The sequence below is a fragment of the Chiloscyllium plagiosum genome, chromosome 1 (assembly GCF_004010195.1).
Source record: "Chiloscyllium plagiosum isolate BGI_BamShark_2017 chromosome 1, ASM401019v2, whole genome shotgun sequence".
Taxonomy (NCBI): domain Eukaryota; kingdom Metazoa; phylum Chordata; class Chondrichthyes; order Orectolobiformes; family Hemiscylliidae; genus Chiloscyllium; species Chiloscyllium plagiosum.
In genome coordinates this window covers 51510577-51533982 of record NC_057710.1, presented here as the reverse complement: position 1 = coordinate 51533982, position 23406 = coordinate 51510577, and the positions used below count along the sequence as shown (strand labels likewise).

Sequence of the window (23406 nt, the reverse complement as noted above, 5' to 3'; positions counted from 1 at the left end):
AGCAAGATACTATTAATGATTTATGCATGCTCTTATCGTATTGAACAAGTTCTTCCTGTACCTTAGTAATGTTCACCAGTTAAGTTCCAGATGGCTTGAATACAGGTAATATTATGGCTAGCAACAGGACATGACAAACACAAGTGATGCTTGAGAATGTTAGCAACAGTTATAAATAATTCATGGACATCTTCACTACAATCCATAACATTGTGCACTCATAGCATTTCTCATCATTTTGAAAAAAAATTGAATATTTGATATAATGCAGTTTCCTATGGTCACAGAGTTCTTAGACTGTTATAAAAGTTGAAGTCCCTGTTTCCTGTAGACCTGGTATAAAACTCAATCCTTCAGTATTAATAAACATTATTGGTCTTATTTTGTTCTGCGGCTTCAGATAGAGTTCCCACAGGTTTTGTATTGCTAAAACTAAATCCTACAAAAGCTTCTTTTTTGTTTATGCCAGACATTTCTCTTCCTTCCTCAGTAAAATTTCTTTCAGAACCAAGTAATCCTTATAATGATGCCAGTGATAACAAACCCACAATAATGTTAGGAATTCCATGACTTCAGTCCAGTAATACTAAAATCTTATTTTTCCAAGTTAGGATTATGTGCAACTTGAAGAGTATCTTGTAAGTTAGAATATTCCCAAAATGTTGCTTTTCTTAACCTTATTGTTATCAGTAGTTGTGTGACTTGATAGTGCTATTGATATAAGTTTAACATTTTCTGACAATGTATTCTCGAGACATTAAATATTGAGGCTTCAGGACACTGGTGATAAAGTAGGCGCACATTAAATTCAGTAGCAGGGGTTCTGATCTAGTACATGGCACTGAATTCCATGAGTATTCATGGAATTCTGGTAGTGTGCAAGCAAACCATTCAGCCCATCTGGTCCTCACCAACCCTCTGAAGAGCATCCCACCCCCCTGACTATCACCCTGCATTTCCCATGGCTAACCCACCCTAATCTACACATCCCTGGACATTATCGGCAACTTAGCATGGCCAATCCACCTAAACTGTACTTCTCTGGACTGTGAGGGGAAACTGGAGCATTGGTAGGAAACCCACACAGACACTTGGAGAACGTGCTAACTCCACACAGTCGCCCAAAGGTGGAATCGAACCGAGGTCCCTGGCACTGTGAGGCAGCAACACTAACCACTGAGCAACCATGCCAAGTATTCTTACAGCTGCATTCATTCAGGATATTCCATAAAACTTCAGCCTTTCGTCAAACATACAGATTTATGAACAAGGAGCAGGATGGGCCATTCCACTCCTCAAGCTGCTCCACCATTGAATAGGATTGTGGCGGAGCTGATTATAACATGCACATTCCTGCCTTTTCCCAGCACCCTTTTATTCCCTTGCTTAACAAAAATCTGTCTTACTGCTGCCTTAAAAATATTTAAAGGATCCTGCTTTCACCATCTTTCATAAAGAAAGCTCCAAAAGACTCTTGACCCTTATTTTTAAGCAGTGACTACTAGTTCTGGATTTTCTACAAAAGGAAGATCCTCTTCACATTTACCCTGACAAAGTCCCTCAGGATGTTTCAGTGAGGTCACCTCTTACTCTTCAAAACTCCTATGGATACAAACTTATTCTATACAACCTTTTCAGATGTTAGTGCAGTTAATCTTCTCGGAACGTCCTTCAATATATTTATATTTCCATTTAAATTCAGTGACCAATACTGTGTGCAATACTCCAAATATGACCTCACCAATGCTCTAGATAACTGAAGCACAACTTTGCTATGTTCGTATTTGATTCTCCTCACAACGAATAATAACATTATTTAAGCTTTTCTAGCTACTTGCTGTGCTCTGCATACTAACCTTTTTCAATTCATGCACAAAATCCTCAACATTCTTCTACATCTCAGAGCACTCACCATTTAGATAAGATGCTTCTTTATTATTCTGCCTAACAAAATGGATAATTTTGCATTTTCCTATATCATACTCAATTAGTCACATCTTTCCCACCCACTTAGCTACCTAGCACTCTCTCCGCCCTTTGTCCAAGTCATTTATATAAATGGTAAACAATTCAGGTTCAAACACTGATCACTGTGGCACATAACTTGTTACATCTTACCAACCTGAAGAAGAACCAATTGTGTCTACACTCTGCTACACTGTTAGTCAATCTTCCATCCTTGCCAAAATACTATCCCTAAATCATGAGCTTTAATTTTCTCCAACAACCTTTCATGTGGCACCTTATTAAATAAACACTAGAAATTTAAGTACAATACATCTACTGGTTCCCCTTTATCTACAGTACATGTTATCTCCTCAAAGAACTCCAACAGATTAGTCACAAAATCCTGTTGACTCTATCCAAGTAGCTGAAAACAAGCTAAGTGCCTTACTACCGCTTCTTTAATAATATCATCTAATATTTTACCTATGATAGATGTTAAGCTAACTATCCTGTAGTTTCCTACTTTCTATCCCCTTCACTTTTTGAATAAAGAAGCCACATGTGGAATATTTCAATCTAATAGGATCTTTCCTGAATCTAGCAAACTTGGGAACATTGATGCCAATGATTCAACTATAGAACATAGAACATAGAAGAATACAGCGCAGTACAGGCCCTTCGGCCCTCGATGTTGCGCCGATTCAAGCCTACCTAACCTACACTAGCCCACGATCCTCCATATGCCTATCCAATGCCCGCTTAAATGCCCATAATGAGGGAGAGTCCACCACTGCTACTGGCAGGGCATTCCATGAACTCACGACTCGCTGAGCAAAGAACCTACCCCTAACATCTGTCCTATACTTACCCCCCCTTAATTTAAAGCTATGCCCCCTTGTAATAGCTGACTCCATAAGTGGAAAAAGATTCTCACTGTCGACCCTATCTAAACCCCTAATCATCTTATACACCTCTATCAAGTCACCCCTAAACCTTCTTTTCTCCAATGAAAACAACCCCAAGTGCCTCAGCCTTTCCTAATACGATCTTTCTACCATACCAGGCAACATCCTAGTAAACCTCCTCTGCACCCGTTCCAGTGCCACCACATCCTTCGTACCCCATCTTTTTGTTACTCTTACCAAAGTGAATCGCCTCACACTTAGCTACATTGAACTCCACTATCTCACTAGCCACTTCTTTAAGAGCCAATGATGAGCTTCCTCAGGACCTTGGCACTTGTCAATCCATATCTGCTTCTCTGGTGATTGTCTTTTTCCTTGCATCCTCTGAACTGAAGACTAAAGCAAAATGTTCATTGGATTCGTATGCCTTCTTATTTTCCATTACGAATTCTCTAGATTCACTTTCTGAAGGAACAGTGCTCACTTTGTTAATTCTTTTCTTTTTAAAACATTTATACAGACTCTTACTATCTGTTTTCATATTTCTGGTTAACTTTCTCTCAGACAAATGTTTCCCTCCTTGCTTACTTTTATGGTCAATCCTTGCTTTTTTTGACAAAAAACATCTGCTCAATCTTCTGACTTAACTCCTGTCTTTATTCAATTATAGGCTTTTTCTTTGTATTTGATGCTATTTTTAACTTTCCTGGCTAATCAGAGATGATGGGCCTGTCCCTTGGAATTTTTGTTATTTGATGCCATGTATCCATTCTGTCATGATTTGGAGATGCCGGTATTGGATTGAGGTGTACAAAGTTTAAAATCACACAACACCAGGTATAGTCCAACAGGTTTATTTGGAAGCACTAGCTTTCGTAGCACTGCTCCTTCATCAGATGATTGTGGAGTATAAGATCGTAAGACACAGAATTTATTGCAAAGGTCTACAGTGTGATATAACTGAAATTATATATTGAAAAAGACCTGGATTGTTTGTTATGTCTCTCATCTTTTACAGAATGGATTACAAAATCTTACATGGATTCATGCAGTTTTTGAGCAAAGTAAAATGTAATTCTGCAAGTACAAATTCACCCCACAGACTTATATGTTTATGCGTGAATGTGTGTGTGTGTGTGTCTGTGTGTGTGGTGGGGGGACGGTTATGAGTGTCTGTGAGAGAGTGTGTGTATGTGTGTGAGTGTGAGCATAAAGGGATATAAGTCTGTGATAGGGTGCATGTGAGAGTGTGGGAGTGTATGTGTGAGCGTATGAGAGAGGGTCTGCATGAGTGTATGGGTCTGTGATTCCCCACACCTCCAGTTCTTGCCTTTAAACAACCATCAAACCTCAAATAGATCATTGCTCGTAGCAAACTGCCCGGCTTTCAGAACAACACCATACAATCTTCTACAAGACATGTCAGAGTGTCGAGAGTATTCTGTCTGGATGTATGGCAACTGTACCATTCAAGATCGGAGATGGTTAAGAGAGTGGTGAACTCGGCCCAGACAACCTCCCATCTACAGAATCCATCTACCAAGTCCACTGTCAAGGAAAGGCTGCCAGCATTCTCAAAGATCCATCCCAACCTGGCAATGTTTTCTACAACTTCTACCATCGGGGAGAAAGTACAGAAGCCTGTACACACACAGCAGCTGGTTTCATAACAGTTTCTACCTTACTGTTGTTCGAATAGTGAATAGACTCACAAACTCTTAACATTCGCCTGTACCTATGTTTTTGTTTTTGCCGCTGTTTACCTATTATTTACCATCTATGCTACTTAACCCTGTGATCTGCCTGTATTGCTCGCAAGACAAAGCTTTTCACTGTGCCTCGGTATATGTGACAGTAAATTCAATTCAATTCCTACAGACCCATACACTCATAACACCTCCCACCCCCCACACACACACACACCCACATGCACACATATGCATATAAGTTTGTGGGGTGAATTTGTATTTGCAGAATTACATTTTACGTTGCTCTAAAACTGCATGAATCCATGCAAGATTCTGTAACTCCATTTTTTGGATTACAATCAGTCTGACCGTTGTGGCACAGACAGTCTCACACATGGGCAGCTCCCACCTTACATACATTATCTGGGCTGACATGACACCAATTGTTAAAGTTCATTTGAGAATTTAATTTTTAAATGTTCTGTGATTTACATATGAAAGAACTGAAACCAACATGTTCATTCTAAAAAAATGAGAGACTTAACAAACAATCCAGGTCTTTTCAATATATAATTTCAGTTATATCACACTGTAAACTTTTGCTATAAATTCTGTGCCTTATAATCTTATACTCCACAACCCCCTGATGAAGGAGTAGTGCTCTGAAAGCTAATGTTTCCAAATAAACCTGTTGGACTATAACCTGGTGTTGTGTGATTTTAAACTATCTATTCTGTGTATTCGGCATACCTTAAATGTCAGCCATTTCATCTTGATTGACCCAGTTTTCAACTTAATTTGCCAGCTCACTTTCATACTCTGCTTTCTTACTCACATAAGTAGCCCTTACTTAAATTTTAAAATGTTCTTATTCTCAGACCGAATTCCCTATCCCTCAAACAGAATTCAAAATTGAATACTTACAATGGTCACTGCTACCCAATGGAGTCTTCACTATAAGATCATTCATCTAGGTTTAAAGCGCTGATCTAGAAAAGACTGCTCTCTATTTGGCTCCAAATATGTTGTTGTCACAAATTGACAAAGAAACATTCGATGAGTTTATCATCAAGGCTACCTGGAACTACCTGATTTTCCAGTCTTTATGTAACTTAAAATCTTCCATCATTATCTCTGAGCTTTTCTGACAAGGTCCCATTATTACTTCCTTTGTGCTCTATCCTATCTTGTGGTTACTGTTGGGTCCCTGTGCCCCACTTCCACAATGACTTCCCGTTTTTATCTTTTCTCATCTGTGCCCAAACATCTGGTTTTTGAATTTAGGTCATTCCTTTCTATTGTCCCAATAACTTGATGAAATAATAGAGCCACTTTTTCCGAGTTTCCCATAACTTCTATATGTTGCTGCTTATGCTGTTTAATGTACAAGTTGTTCTGTCTGTTAGCTTCACCAGATCAACACCCAATTTTTAGGTGTGCTTGGTGCTCCTTCTGGCACACCCTCCTGCACTCTTCATTGAACCATGGTTGATGGTAATGATTGAGTGGGGGATATGTCAGGCCACGAGGTTACAGATTGTGCCAGAGTACAATTCTGCTGCTGTTGATGGCCCACTGCTCCTCATGGGCATACTGTCCTGAGCTACTGGATCTGTTCATAGTTTGTCCCATTTAGCACGGTGATAGTGTCACACAACACAATGGAGGTTATTTAGATTAGATTACATTACATTACAGTGTGGAAACAGACTCTTCGGCCCAACAAGTCCACACCGACCAGCCGAAGCGTAACCCACCCATATCCCTACATTTACCCCTTACCTAACACTACGGGCAATTTAGCATGGCCAATTCACCTAACCCGCACATCTTTGGACTGTGGGAGGAAACCGGAGCACCCGGAGGAAACCCACGCAGACACGGGGAGAACGTGCAAACTCCACACAGTCAGTCGCCTGAGGCGGGAACTGAACCCGGGTCTCTGGCGCTGTGAGGTAGCAGTGCTAACCACTGTGCCACTGTGCCGCCCACGATCTTAGGCAAGATTTCAGCTCCACAAGGACTGTGCGGTGGACACCCTTTCCAATACTGTCATGGACAGATGCATCTGCAGCTGGCAGATTAGTAAGGATGAGACCAAGTATATTGCTTCCTCATCACTTGCCACAGACCAAGTCCAGCAGTCCTTTAGAATCCGACTACTTCTATAGTAGTGTTGCTACTAAACCACCCTTGTTGGTGGACACTGAAATTGCCCACACAGAGTACATTTTGTACCCTTGCCACCCTCAGTGTTTCTTCCAAGTGTTGTTCAACGTGGAGGAGTACTGATTCATCAGCAGGAGGAGGTCGGTAGATGGTTCCTTCGAAGTTAGCAGGATTCTTCCTTATCCATGTTTAATCTGAAGCCATGAGACTTCATGAGGTCCAGAATCAATACTGAATACTCCCAGGTCAACTCCCTCCTGACTGCATTGCCATCTCAGCTTGGTTTGTCCTCCAGTGAGACAGAGATGGCAATGGTGGTAACTGGTCCACTTCTATAAGATATAATTCCGTGAGTATGACTATGAGAGACAGCTCTTCCAGAGGTTAGTAAGAAGGATTTTGCAAGATTGACAGGGCTGTTTCTCCCATTGTCTTTTCTGACGTCAGATTCTGGGAACCTAAACAAGTGATTGTCATCAAATTGGCTGGAATATGCATCTAGGCAAAAGTGAGGACTGGAGGTGCTGGAAACCAGAGTTTAGATCAGAGTGGTGCTGGAAAAGCATAGCAGGTCAGGCAGCATCCTGTTTCGGATTCCTGATGAAGGGCTTTTGCCCGAAACATCAATTTTCCTGCTCCTCGGATGCTGCCTGACCTGCTGTGCTTTTGCAGCACCACTCTGATCTAAACTCTAAAATATGCATCTGCCAAGTGATTTTTCACTTTAGTCAGGAAATTGTCAGATCTGACGTTCGTGAGACTTTATACTGTGATAAATTTGTTATGTGTGTAAAAGATATTACTGCCAAATTTCCAGTGATGTTGTGTTATTCCTGTGATAGGAATTCAAAGATAGCTCAGGATTGTTGTTGGACATTTCTCAGGCGCAACTCTCTTATCTCATTCTGGGACTGATGTCTAGGATGGAGTATTTGCAAGATTGTTTGGGGAGGCTTTAACCTAAAATGGGAGTGAAATGGGAACTAATACAAAGAGTTGGAGGAAGGCGAGTTAAGGACAAGAACAAAAAACAGAAATAGGAATTTTTTAAAATGATAGGCAAGGAAATCAAAGGCCAGGATCAAACAGGGCCATCGTAGATTAGTATTGTTACTTAAAGATGTGACAGTGGAGTGGCAACAGTAAACATCCAGAGAGTATATGGATGAACTGGAACATTGTTCATTCCTATCTGGTGCAAAATAAAACAAGAAAGTTGGCCAAACCAGGACTTATGAGGGAAATTAGCAGTAGTATTAGATCCAAGGAAGTGGGACACAAATTAGCTGAGAAAAAACAACAGACCTGAGAATGGGAGCAGTTTAGAATTTTGTAGAGGAGGACAAAGGGATTGATTAAGAAAGGAAAATAAAGTGATAGAGTAAGCTTGCAGGGAACATAAAAAGTGACTAAAAATTTCTATGGGTATGATTAGAGAAAAAGATTGATAAAGACCTGTTATGGACCAGGCCAGACCCCCCACAAAAAAAATCAAGAAATTAGCCTGGACCCTAACTTTGCCAGTTGTTTGAAGGAGGTGTCGAGTGGATATTCCCTCCTAGTCTCTCTGACCAATGGAAATATCTTCCCAACATCTACTCTGTCCAGGCTCTTTAGTATTCTATATGTTTCAATTAGACCCCTCCTCATCCTTCTCAACTCCATCAAGTATAAACACAGAGACCTCAAACGTTCCTCATGTATAAAGATTTCCGTTGCTGGGACTGTTCTTGTGAACGTCCTCTGAACACACTCCAGGGCCAGTACATCCTTCCTGAGATATGGGTCCCAAAACTACACACAATACTCCAAATGTGGAGTCCTCTGGGACATCTCCTGGGACTAAAGAGGATACAAAGATTTCGTGCAAGACCCCAGCAATTTCCTCACCTGCCTCCCTCAGTGTTCTGGGGTAGATTCCATCAGGTTCTGGGAACTCGTCTATCTTTTCAAAACACCCAACACCTATTTTCTTTATTGCCATGTCCTAGAATATCAACAAACCCCTGTTTAAAATCACCATCCACCATGTCCTTCAGCTTTGTGAATACTAATGCAAAGTATTTGATAAGGATCTCACCTACATCCTCCAATGCATAAATTATCTCCTTTATTCTTGAGTGGCCCTCTCCTTTCCCTAGCTATATAAATTATACCATAAAGGGATCAAAAGGTATGGGGAGAAAGCAAGAACAGGCTATTGAATTAGATGATCAGCTTTGATCATATTGAATGGTAGAGCAGGCTCAAAGAGCTGAATGGCCTATGCCTGCCCCTATGTTCTATATTCTATGTAAGAACGTTATGAGTATGTCATAATTTAGGCCAACAACTTAGCCAGTGTCACCAAAGTAATCTATCTGGCCATTAGTCTCATTGATATTTGTAGAACCTATTTTCAAGCTAAATTGCTCTGTATTAAAAATACAATCAGGTGAAGTGAAAAATTGTCCATTTTCCTCTGCTGAAGAGTGCTTTTCTCCTTTTGTGATCAAATTGATTGTTTGCACACATTATCATGGCAACTGTACTTTAAAAGCACTTTAGAATGTTTTGAGGACAGTTCTTCTTTATTTCTCAGGAAAAATCGATTACTGAGGTGATGGCTTGAATCTGCTGAGTACTTTATCTTAACCAACAGGTGAAGATTTCTGCTGAGCTATTAGACACTTGGAGTTAAAGCCAACATTTCCTTGGTTCCAAGGCCACAGTAACTTTCCATTGACCCAAATTACCAATTACAGTAATTTTTCATAAGTAATTTATTGATCGATAACAAAGTTAAATATTTCATCACATGCACAGAATACCCTAGGCAGTGCAATTATGAACTCATTAAACAAAATAGTTCAAACCAGTAATACAGTTTTGATTATAATCTGCTGTCAAATTTTGCATACGTGACTTCTGCTACATAAAAGCATTAGCCCTTTCCTTGAGGATTACTTTAACCAGTGAAAAAAGGAATGTTTTGAATTTGTGAATCTGAAGCTGCACAGGTTTGTGGAGCTTAGCATCTGAGGTTGTATTTAAAGGCCACTAACCTAGCGTGATTTGAATCAGATTTATTTTTGTTATGTGGAAAATACTTGTACAGTTAACAAATTAGTATCATGCTTTTGTTTGTATCTTCATGTTAAACATGTAGCTTGATTTTGTTTTAATTCTGTGAGGAACAGGGTCCATCCATGGAGAAGAAGCAAACAGCAATGATCGAAGATGTATCAGATAAACGCAAAGAAATCTTTTTGCAAAGAATTAGCTACTTGTCTGGTGATATGAGAGAATTTGGTTACTGGATGAAAGGTAAGTTAACATTTGGAAAGATGTTTTCATTGAAGGTTATCAATGTTGTCGGAAAATAGTTTTCAATAGCCAGTGGATGAAGGAATATAGAGATTTGCTCCAAGGCTGTTTAGTTAGAACAGGGTTAAGAGTGATCGTGATGAATACATTACATGCTTTTGAACGTTATGTAACATGAACTCATTCCCTGATCTATTGAGAATTGTAAATGTGTGGCCAAGGATAAAGTGACAAATAAACTACAAAGGATGAAAGTTTGATAAGTCTACTGCTTTGCTTAAGAACAGGAACACATGTCAATTATTTTCTTCCAAAGTGGAAATGATTTGGTTAGAATCAAGAATAAGCAGATTGCATATGATGTGTGGAAAGAAGGCACTTGATGAATGAAATAGCTTTTTGAAATGCACCCTTTCATGTGGTATGGGGATAACATATTAACAGGTATAAAAGAATGGTTGGCTAGTAGAAAATAAAGGCTATGCATAAATGGCTCTTTGATTTGCAAGATGTGAAATTGGAGTCCTCCATTGGTGTGTGCTGGAGCCTCAACTTTTACAACTTGCATCAATGACTTAGAAGAGGGGAGTGAAAGCGTGATAGCTGAACCTGGAGACTGTATTAAGATAAATAGGAAAGTTTGTTGTGAAGAAGACACAAAGTGTTTTCAGGAAGATATAGATCAGTTGAGTCAGTGGGCGAACATGTGACACAAGGAGTATAATGTGAGAGAATGTGAAGATGTTCATTTTGGCAGGAAGAATGAGAAAACAACAAAGAACAAGTGCAGAAATCCAAAAATGCAGAGATATTTAATTATTTCAGTGCACAAATCACAAAAAAAGTTTTTTATGCAGATAAAATGTGTAATCAAAAAGGCAAATGGGTTGCCAACCTTTGTTATGAGAGAAACTGAACATAACCATAAGGGGTTATTCTTCAGTTATATAGGCCTTGGGTAAGACCACATCCTGAATACTGTGTGCAGATTTGATCTCCTTATTTCAAGGAAGAAGTAAATGTGTTGCAGGCAATTAAGAGATGGTTTTCTGGATTGATATTGAAATAAATTAATTGTCTAAGTAAGCTGAGTTTACTTCCAGTGCAGTTTAGAAGACAATAGTTTTATTCAATTACAGTTAACAAATTAGTATCATGCTTTCCAGAAACCAGTCATGCCACTGAGCTCTTGCCTCCTTGTGGCTGGGAAACATTGATGTTCCATAGAACCTGAGACTCAGTAAATGATAAAATGCACTTCATAGCTGAACACATTTCACTGCTAAACAGCCCCAAATGCTTGACCACTGCTTTATGTGTAAGCACAAACCTATTGCTCAACACCCACATCTCTGGAATATTTGCCATGGTCAGTAATGGCAGGAAGAGATCAGGATTCCTTGCTTCTATTTTATCATTCCTACAAGGCCAGTTGCCATGCAACAAGTAAAGCTCCACACACCATAAGCTGAATTTAATGCTGGTTCTGCCCCTGGCATAAAACACAGGAGCAAGCCTGCCTCCGCTAGTCTGGCTCACTCTGCTGCTATCAAACTGCCAACAGGCCTTTCATTACCATGAGACAGTACATTGGTACCTCCATCAGAATGCTGTCAGCCAATCAGAGGGTCAGGAGGAGAAAGTGAGGTCTGCAGATGCTGGAGATCAAAGTTGAAACTTTATTGCTGGAACAGCACAGCAGGTCAGGCAGCATCCAGGGAACAGGAGATTCGACGTTTCGGGCACAGGCCCTTCTTCAGGAATGAGCAGAGAGTGTTCAGCAGGGGATGAACTTGGACTTCACCAGTTTCTTCATCCCCCCTCCCCCCACCTTGTCTCAGCCGGATCCTTCCAGCCCGGCACCGCCTTCCTGACCTGCAGTCTTCTTCTTGACCTCTCCGCCTCCACCCTACTCCGACCTATCACCCTCACCTTGACCTCTTTCCACCTATCACATTTCCAACTCCCCTCCTCCAAGTCCCTCCTCCCTACCTTTTATCTTCTCCTGCTGAACACTCTCTGCTCATTCCTGAAGAAGGGCCTGTGCCCGAAACGTCGAATCTCCTGTTCCCTGGATGCTGCCTGACCTGCTGTGCTGTTCCAGCAATAAAGTTTCAACAGAGGGTCAGGAGCACTCACCGACCCAACAGCACCACCAAAAATAGTGGTCACTGCTAGAACTGAAGCAAGGCTGAGACATAAGCATTTAGCCTTGGTGTTGGGATATAAGGTGAGATTTGCATCTTAGTAGAGCTAGGTTGGCAGACCCTCAGGAGGGGAGAAGGACTTGTATGGAATGATTGGAAAGAACAGTGGACAACACTGGGGCAGAGTTTCATTTTGTGGGGATCTCTGGTTAGAGAGCAGAGTTGCCCAGCAAGTAGTAAAGCCATCCTTCAGCTCAGCATCAAGGCTGACCAGGTTTTATCTGGTGGTTTAGTGAGCACTGTGGGTAAAATCCCTGCAGGGGCAAGTCAAAATCCTCAAATGGACAAAATTGGCATGTGGGCAATTGGATTGATCAATTCCTCCTGGAGTGTTCATAAAATTGTATTAGGGGAGGGTGGGCTTGGGTCAGCCATTCTCCCACCGGCTTTTTTGCTCTATCTAAAATCTTTTCCTCTGATCAACAGGCTCCATATATTCTATCATAATTTTAAACATCATTATTGAATTTTCCCACAATCCTCTTTGTTCTCAGAAGAACAGTTCCAGATGCTATTGCAAGGAGGTTTTCTGGGCAATCACAAAAGCAAGTATGTGGAGCAGGACCTGAATTTGGATAGATTGGATATTGTTATTAAGGCCATCTGTAAGAACATGGCAATGTGCAAACCCCAATAACATGCATCATTGAAATTCGGAATAATTTCATTTAGCATTTACTATAACATTTAGACTTTTTTCTGCACTTAATTGAAAATGCACAGAACCAATTCAACAACAGATTAATACATTGTACATAACACAATGTAAATTTACAAAAAGCAATGCCATTGGTGATCCACTTTATAGAAATTAGTTGAAGTGTTTTACGTGCTAAGTGTTTGTCTCTGACTAATAAAGTTACTGTATCATCTAACTTCAGGGGTAAGGTTTTATCTGTAAATTGTGTGGCACCTTCTAAAATCTGCAAAAATCTATGAACCTGTTGTTCCATTATTTGTTTGGGAAGCAGATAAAAGTCATATTCTTTAACAGTTGTATAATTTCATTCTGACAACATTGCAGAAAAAAACATCATTTTTCAACTTATTGACTGGAACCTCCGTGGAATTGCTCAGGTGATGTTTGTCAACAACCCACTCAGTGGGATTATTATTTTGGCGGGACTGATTGTACAAAATCGATGGTGGGCACTAAATGGCTTCATTGGAACAGTGTTCTCAACTGTGGCAGCAATTTTGCTCAGTCAGAACAGGTACACATGTCTTCATTTAAAAAGGTTTCTTTTAAAAATTGATCAAAATAACTTAAACTGAGCAATTAGCTATTATTTATAAAAGTTCGGTAACTACTGGACACAGTCTGGAGATGGTTAATGTTATGAACAAGCTCTGGGTGAAATTTCGCAGTTGACTTTGGATCCAGACAGGATACGCCAAATCATAAAGTTCCCGGATGAGGAAGGTTGAACTGGCTCCCACTTGTTATTCACCCACCCACTCAGTTGGTGGCAACAAGGATCATTTGAAAAGTATAACTTCCTTTGTGGATAACCTCTCACAAACTCAAATGACCTTATGGTTTAATCTTGAATTAACAATATGCATGAGTTAATTAAAGACTAAACATAAGTAGAAATGGTAAGTCAACACGCAAACACAGTGTAGAAATAAGAAGTGAACGCAAAGGGATCAAAGTTAAGAAAAAGATAAGTCTCTGAATTGTTTACGAAGACCATATAAACAATGTTGCAGCTGTTATTGGAAGCCACCAATAGCATTCACATTGAACAATTGAGCAGTTAATTTCAAAATTCTTGATTTGGCATGTTGTCAAAAATTATGTCGCCCTAATCCTTTCAATATTGAAGGATAAAATGGGGCCCATAAGGAACAAGAAGAGTACGCTGCCTACTGAAGCAAAAGGTATGGCAGAGGTATTAAATGAGTGCTTTGCTTCTGTCTTTATCAAATTAGGAAATGTGAGTGTTGAGCAACTGAACAGTATAGTTTTTAATAAAGAAGATGTGCTAAAAAGGCTGTCAGTACTCCACGTAGGGCAGTCGCCAGCTGGGGTGCATCCAAAATTGCTGAGTGAGGTAAGGAAGCAAATTGCAAGACCATTATCAGAAATCTTCCTGATCTCTTTGAACATAGGATCAGTCCTTGGGGGCTGGAGGATTGCAAATGTGATGCCGTTGTTTAGGAAAGAGACAAAGGATAACCCAGGAAATTACAAACCTGCCAGCTTAACATCAATAGTGGGAAATCTGATGGAGGCCATAATAAGGGATAAGATAATTATACACTTTTTTTTCTAAGTTCATACTAAGCAGTCATCATGGCTTTGTCAAGGGCAGCTCTAGTCTGATTAATTTAATTCAGTTCCTTCACAAAATGACTCAGGCAATGGATGAGGGTAGTGCTGTGGATGTTATGTATTTGGTCTTACAGCAAGCATCCAATACAGTGCCACATGACAGGCTGATTATACAATTAAAAACATTTGATTTGTCCTTGGCAGCATGAATTAGAATTTGGCTGTAAGATAAGGAAACAGAGGTTAGGTATAAATGGGCATTTCTCAGACTGGAGGCGAGTTGGAAGTGATGCTCCCCAGGGATTGCTGTTGGGCCTCTTGATTTTGTGATTTCTTGAAACAGTTTGAAGATGTGTATTGAGGGCAAAATTTGCAGATGAAACTAAGCTAGAAAGAATAGCAAATTGTGAATGATTTCAGAGACACACTGACAAATTGGCCAAATGGGCAGACACCTGGCAGATGAATTTCAGTGCAGAGAAACTTGAGTTAATGCATTTTGTTAGAAGAAACTTGGAGAGACAATACAGGCTTAACAGTACAACTGTGAAAGAAGTACAGGAGCAGATGGAGCTTGGGATTCAAGTGCATAATTGTCTGAAGGTGGTCAGGCAAGTTGAAATAGTTGTTAAGAAGATTTATAGGATCATCAAGTTTATAAATACAGGAATAGAGTATAAAAGCAAAGAAGTGACGCTATATCTCTACAAATTATTGGTCAGAAGACATTTAGAGTATTAAGTTCAGTTTTAGACACTTTATTTAAGGAAGAATGTTAAAGCCCTGGAAAGAATGTAAAGGAGATTCACTAGAATGCTACCAGGAATAAGGGATTGTTGGTACAAGAAAGGATTAGAGAAATTGGCCTAATTCTCCTTAGAGCAGAGAATTAATAGATGGCTTTATTAAGGTGCTCAAAATTGTGAACAATTTTGACAGGACAAAGGAAGATATTCTGTTTCTGATGGATAAATGGTCTCCTCATGTAAAATTCTATGATTAGATAATTTTAATGAAACCAAATGAAAAGGAGCACTACATTGAATTCCCGGTGAAGCTTGAAATAGTTTCAGTTCCCAACTGAGATCATAAAAATATATTACACCCTACTTGTTAATAACTAACTGATATGATATGTACTAGGTCACATAGTTTGGGTCATATTCCCCCAGAACTAGAGTTTTTGCTCTGCCAAAGTGTTCATGTGCACCAACTCAAAGTTAACCTTCTCAACGCTCATGATAAATGTTATTTTTAAAAATCTCTTTGATATGATTTGTTTGTAAGCAACTAATCTTCATCTTGAATAATACCTGCTAAAGTATGATCATTTTCCTTATAATGAATCATTTTCTAATTTGAAGTCAATACTTAATATGGTGCTGTTAATGATTCAGAACAATTCTGTGTTCAGATATTTACCTTTTTATTTTCTAAGTGTATTTGTTTTCCATGACTTTTCCCAAGATCAAGGCAGGCAAAATCTTTTTTGTATATTTAATAAATGTTTGGAAAAGTGTTTAGCTCCAACATGCTACTTTTTCACTTGCAACATTATAGATCCGCAATTGCAGCAGGGCTTTATGGATACAATGGCACTCTGGTTGGTCTTTTGATGGCTGTGTTTTGTGATAAAGGAGATTGGTATTGGTGGTTAATCGTGGCTGTAATCTTCATGTCAATGATATGGTACGTTAAAAGTCTATTTGTATTCTTATTTAAGCTACACTACAGTAACTATATTCTACATTCAAATGTAGAAATCTTCTAAGTGTGTTTTTCAACTAAATAAATGTCTGTATCATAAGAATTTTAAAAAAAAAGTATGGTTACAGAACGGTACATGAATATAAAGGTAAAGATAAAGTCACCATGGTCTTAACAAACTATAGAACTGTTCTCTCATTAGAGAAGAGAAGAGAGAGAGAGAGACAGACAGTTGGTGGTGGTTGAACCTCAGGGTCACTACATCTCAGGCAAGGGGAGAGGTTGAGAAGGAGAGTCCTTTGTGGCAATCTTAACTGTGTAGGGATTGAATCCACACTGTTGGGATCACACTGCATTGTAAACCAGCCAACTGAGCTAACTAACTAGCAATAGGAAGCCTCTAATTCATTTATTCTAACATGTACATACTGAGGTTGAATTATTTAACTGCAGGAACATATTCTGAGAATAAGATTTCATATTGTAGTGCACAAATGCCTCACTATATAATGAAGTAATAAGAGAATCTCACAGCTTTATTATGAAGTGATTGAGAGTGTCTTACCTTGACATCAAGTCCACATTCAACCCAATGTGTTTTCAAAGAGCCCTAGCAAAATTGGAATCAATGGTTTTCAGGTACCAAATCCTCCAGTGGTTGGAGTCATACCTAGCACATAAGAAAGTTGTGGTTATTGAAGGTCAGTCATTTCAGCTCCAGGACGTCTCTGCAGGAGGTTCTCAAGGTAGTGTCCTAGGCCCAACTATCTTCAACTGCTTCATCAATGACTTTCCCTCCATCATAAGGTCAGAAGTGGGGATATTCACTGATGATTATACAATGTTCAGCACCATTCAGGACTTCTCAGCCACTGAAGCAGTCCATGTTCAAATGGAACAAGACAATATCCAGGCTTGGGCTAACAAGTGATAAATAACATTCCAGGCAATGACTACCTAAGGAAAGAGACAATTTAACCACTACCCCTTGACATTCGATGGTATTACCATCACTGAATCCCTAAAATCAATATCCTGGGTGTTACCATTGACTAGAAACTCAACTGCACTCTCCGCATAAACACAGAGGCTATAAGAGCAGGTCAGAGGCTAGGAATACTGCAGTGAGAACTCACCTCCTGACTTCCAAAAGCATCTACAAGGCACAAGTCAGGAGTGTGATGGAATACTCCCCATTTGCTTGGATGAGTGCAGCTCCCACAACACTCAAGAAGCTTGACATAATCTAAGACAAAGCAGCCCACTTGATTGGAACCATATTCACAAACATCCACTCCCCTGTGTATAATCTACAAGATGCACTGCAGAAATTCAGCAAAGATTCTTCCAAACCCTGATCACTTTCATCTAAAGGACAAGGGCAACAGAAAATCGGGAAAACCACCACTTCAAGTTCTCCTCCAAGCCTCTCACCACCCTAACTTGGAAATATATTGCCATTCCTTCACTGTCAAAATCCTGAAATTCCTTCCCTACACAAATAAACTGCAGCAGTTTAAGAAGGCAGCTCACCACCATCTTCTCAAGGGGCAATTAGGGACAGGCAATAAATGCTGACCCTGCTAGCGACACCTACATCTCAAGAGTGTTTTTTTGTAAAATGCTAATTTACTTTTTGACAAACATTCAGTTGAGAGGCATGTGTGTCATCAAGAAACCAGTCAGAAGGCAAGTTTCAATTTCCAAAAAACCTGCAGTTTTGAGTGGATTATCTATCTCAGCCTCCTTTTACAATTTCCTGAACCATAAATATCAGTCTTCAGTCAAGTTGATTCACTCCAATGGAGATTAAGAAGCAGGTTATGGCACTGGATACAGCACAAGCTGTGGGCACTGACAGCTTGGTAGGAGGGACAAGGACCCAAGGGCACTGCCTTAGATTAAAGGGAAGATTTCTTAGAGTGGAGATAAGAAGAAACTTCTTCAGCCAGAGAAAGGCGAATCTGTGGAATTCATTGCCAGAGAAGGCTATGAAGGCCAGGTCATTGAGTGTTTTTAAGACTGAGATAGATAGGTTCTTGATTGTCAAGGGAATCAAGGGATACGGGGAGAAGGTGGGAGAATAGGGATGAAATGTATCATCCATGATTGAATGGCAGAGCAGATTCGATGGGCTGAATGGCCTAATTTCTGTTCCTATGTTTTATGGTGTTACCACCTGTGGAGCTGAAGCCTTGTGCTTTAGAGCCAGCTATTTCCCGAGCCAACTGCTCCACAATAACCATAACATTGGAATCCATCCAACCATATCGGAAATTTTTAAAAAACAAAGAACAAAGAAAATTCACAGCCCAGAAACAGGCCCTTCGGCCTTCCAAGCCTGAGCCAATCCAAATCTACTGTCTAAACCTGTTGCCCAATTCTTAAGCATCTATATCCCTCTGCTCCCCACCTACTCATGCATCTGTCCAGAGGCAGGCATATACTATGCCTGCCTCTACTACCTCTGCTGGCAACACATTCCAGACTCCCAGCATCCTCTGTGTAAAGTATTTGCCGCATGTATCCCCCTCAAACTTTTCACCTCTCACCTTGAAAGCGTAATCTCTCATTACTGAATCCTTCAACCTGGGAAAAAGCTTATATCTATCTACCCTGTCTATACCCTTCATGATTTTGTAGACCTCAATCAGGTCGCCTCTCAATCTCCTTTTTTCTAATGAAAACAATCCTAACCTACTCAACCTCTCTTCATAGCTAGCACCTTCATAACAGGCAACATCCTCGTAAACCTCCTCTGCACCCTCTCCAAAGCATCCACATCCTTTTGGTAATGTGCCGACCAGAACCCTACACAGTATTCTAAATGCAGCCGAATCAACGTTGTGTACACTTTTAACATGACCTGCAAACTGTTATACTCAATACCCCATCTGATGAAAGCAAGCATACTATATACCTTCTTGACCACTCTGTGCAGCAACCTTCAGGGTACAATGGACCTGCACTCCGAGATCTCTCTACTCATCAGCTTTTCCCATGGTTCTTCCGTTCACTGTATAATTTACTCTAGAATTAGACTTGCCTAAATGCATCACCTCACATTTGCCTGGATTGAACTCCATCTGCCACTTCTCCACCCAACTCTCAAGTCTATCTATATTCTTACTGTATTCTTTGACAGTCCCCTATGCTTTCTGCTACTCCAACAATCTTCATGTCATCTGCAAACTTGCTGATCATACCAACAGTGCCGTCTTCCAGATCATTTATGTATATCCCAAACAACAGTGGCCCCAGCACTGATCCCTATGGAACACCAATGGTCACGTTTCTCCATTTCGAGAAACTCCCTTCAACTTCTACTCTCTGTCTTCTGTTGCTCAACCAGTTCTTTATCCACCTAGCTACAACACCCTGCACACCATGTGACTTCACTTTGTCCATTAGTCTACCATGGGGAACCTTATCAAATGCCTTACTAAAGTCCATGTATATGACATCAACAGCCCTTCCTTCATCTATCAACTTGGTCACTTCCTCAAAGAACTCTATTGAGTTGGTAAGGCACGATCTCCCCCGCACAAAACCATGTTGCCTATCATGATAAGCCCATTCTTTTCCAAACATAAATAGATCCTATCCCTCAGTACCTTCTCCAGCAACTTTACCACTGACATCAGGCTCACTGGTCTGTAGTTACCTGGAATATCCCTATTACCCTTCTTGTACAGAGGGACAACATGAGCAACCCTCCAGTCCTCCGGCACCTCACCTGTGTTTAAGGATGACACAAAGATATCTTTCAGGATCTCAGCTATTTTCTCTCTCGCCTCCCTCAACAACCTGGGATAGATCCCATCCAGTCCTATGGATTTGTCCACCTTAATAACTTCTAGCCTATCCAACACACTTTCCCTACTTATGTCAACGTGATCCAGACTAATCAAGCGTCTATCTCTAATCTCAACATTCATCATGTCCCTCTCCTCAGTGTACACAAATGCAAATGCAAAGTAATCATTCAGAATCTCACTCATTCTCTCAGGTTTGACACACAGCCTTCCTTCATTATCCTTTAGTGGACCAATCCTTTCTCTAGTTACCCGCTTGCTTCTTATATAAGAATAAAAGGTTTTGGGTTTCTCCTTAATTCTGCTCGCTAAAACTATTTCATGATCTCTTTTAGCCTGCTTGATTCCTCGTTTAAGACTGGTCCTACTTCCGGTATTCCTCCAGGGCCCGTTCTGTTCTTAGTTGCCTGGACATTATGTACACTTTCCTTGTCCTCTTGGCTGGTTGTACGATTTCTCCTGTCATCCACGGTTCACGAATCTTGCCCTTCCTATCCTTTGTCTTCAACGGGACATTCCTATCCTGCACTATCTTTAACCTATCTTTGAAAGCCACCCACATATCAAATGTGTCCAATCCACATTTCCCCATCTCCTGCCTAATTTTGATACAATTGGCCTTGGCCCAGTTTAGTACTCTTCCCTTTGGACCACTCTTTTCTTTGTCTACGAGCAGTCTAAAACTTAAAGAATCTTGGGTCACTGTTCCCAAAGAAATCCCCCACCACAACTTCTACCACCTGGCCTGGTTCATTCCCCAACACCAGTCCAATATGGCCCCTTCCCTCATCGGACTATTGACATACTGCTCTGGAAAACTCTCCTGGACGCTTCTTACAAATTCTACTCCATCTAGACCTCTGACGCTAAGTGTATCGCAAGTCATGTTGGGAAAATTAAAATCTCCCATCACCACCACCCTATTGCTTCTACATCTTTCCATAATCTGTTTACCTATTTGTTTTTCTACCTCACGCTCACTGTTGGGAGGCCTCTAATACAGCCCCAACAATGTAACTGCACCCGTCTTATTTCTGAGCTCCACCCATAATAACTCACTACCCAAGACCTCCATAGTGTCCTCCTTTAGCACAGCCGTGATATTATCCCTGACCAGCAGTACAACTCCACCATCCCCCACCCCCTTTTACTTCTCTCCCTGTCCTGTATGAACCGTCTATATCCTGGAACATTTAGTTGCTAATCATGCCTGTCCTTCAACCAAGTCTCTGTGATTGCAATGACATCATACTCCTAGGCACTAATCAAAGCCATAAGTTCATCTGCCTTACCCACTATACTCCTTGCATTAAAGCAGATGCACTTCAGGCTACCAGTTCTTTCGCGTTCATCTGCTCTCTGCATACTCTTTCCCTTATTAATGCTATCTTCATAATTCTTACAGTCTCCACCTCGCTGTCTACTTGTTTTCTCTTCTGGTTCCAACCCCCCTGCCACATTAGTTTAAAACCTCCACAACAGCAGTAGCAAAAACTCCCCAAGGATATTGGTTCCAGTATGGTTCAGATATAGACTGTCCATTTTGTAATAGTCCCACCTTTCCCAAAACCGGACCCAATGTCCAACGAATCTGAACCCCTCCCTCTTACACCATCCCTCAAGCCATCCTATTTTTTTCATTTCTATGCTGGCTAGCACATGGCACTGGTAGTAATCCTGAGATCACTATCTTCGAGGTCCTCCTTTTTTAACTTCTCTCCTAGCTCTCTGAATTCTGCTTTCAGGACCTCATCTCGTTTTCTACTTATATCGTTGGTGCCTATATGCACCAAGAGGCTGTTCACCCTCCCCTTTTAGAATGCTCTGCAGCCGAGCGGTAACATCTCTGACCCGAGCACCTAGGAGACAACATACCATCGGGGAGTTCCGTTTTCGGCCACACAACTGCCTACCTACTCCCCTCACAATAGAATCCCCTATGACTATGGCCCTATGAGTCTTTAAAATGTAACATTTCAAAGTTAGCAGATGATACCAAGTTGGGTGAGAGGGTGAACAGTGACAAGGGTGTAGTGGTTGTTCAGCATGATCTGGACAGGATATCTGATTGAGCAAATCAATGGCAGATGCAGTATAATTTGGAAAAATGTGAAGTTATTCACTTTGGAAGCAAGAACAAGAAGGCAGATTACTATCTGATTGGCTGTAAATTGGGAGAGGGAGGGTGCAGCGAGACCTGGATCACCTTGTGCACCAGTCACTGAAGGTAAATATGCAGGTGCAGAAGGTGGTAAAGAAGGCAAATGGTATGTTGGCCTTCATTGCAAGAGGTTTCACATACAGAAGCAGAGATGTGTTGTTGCAGTTATATAGGGCATTTGGTGAGGCCACATATGAAATATTGTGTGCAGTTTTGGTCTCCTTTTCTGAGGAAGGATGCTCTTGCTCTCAAGGGCGTGCAGCGAAGGTTTACCCGGCTGATTCCCAGGATGGTGGGACTGACGTATGGGGAGAGATTGACTAGGTTAGGATTGTTTTCACTGAAGTTCAGATGAATGAGGAGGTTCTCATAGAGACTTATAAAATTCTAACAGGACTAGATAGGGTAGATGTAGGGAGGATGTTCCTGATGGTGGGTGTGTCCGGAACCACGGGTCACGTTCTGAGGATTTGGAGTAGACAATTTAGGACGGAAATGAGGAGACATTTTTTTACCCAAAGACTGGTGAGCCTGTGGAATTCATTACCACAGGAAGTAGCTGATGCCAAAACATTGAATGTATTAAAAGGTGGCTAGCTTTAGCACTTGAGGCAAATGGGTTCAAAGGTCTTGGGGGAAGCAGGATTAGGCTATTGAATTAGATGATTAGCCATGATCGTGATGAATGGTGGAGCTGGCTTGAAGGGCTGAATGACCTCCTCCTGTATTCTATGTTTCTATGTAAATTGCCCAGGTGTGCCCTGACAATCAAAAGCAGGACAAATCCAATTCAGCTAGTTTTCACTCCATCAGTGAACTCGCAAGCATTATCATAGTGATGGAAGATGTCATTGATAGTGGGTAAAAGAAACTTACACAACAATGACCTCCTCACCAATGTTCAGATTGAGTTTCATCAGGACCACTTGGGTTAGTCCTCATTACAGCCTTGGCTCAAATATGGACAAAATCGCAGAATTTTGTCCATGGCAGATGGTAAATATTCAACCTGGAGCCCAGTTACAAGTGGAGTTCCGCAGGGATCAGTTCTGGGTCCTCTGCTGTTCGTAATTTTTATTAATGACTTGGATGAGGGAGTCGAAGGGTGGGTCAGTAAATTTGCAGATGATACGAAGATTGGTGGAGTTGTGGATAGTGAGGAGGGCTCTTGTCGGCTGCAAAGAGACTTAGATATGATGCAGAGCTGGGCTGAAGAGTGGCAG

The 23406-nt window shown here is 40.8% G+C and overlaps 1 protein-coding gene across 2 annotated transcripts in view; it reads left to right on the top strand.

The window, feature by feature from the left end:
• Positions 1-23406, top strand: part of slc14a2 (solute carrier family 14 member 2) — a 118117-nt gene that overhangs the window by 61985 nt on the left and 32726 nt on the right. For both annotated transcript variants that reach the window (XM_043686191.1, XM_043686250.1), the window contains exons 4-6: positions 9889-10015; positions 13247-13436; positions 16061-16189. In XM_043686191.1, coding sequence (XP_043542126.1) covers positions 9889-10015; positions 13247-13436; positions 16061-16189 — 446 coding nt within the window. The remainder of the gene's footprint in view (positions 1-9888; positions 10016-13246; positions 13437-16060; positions 16190-23406) is intronic.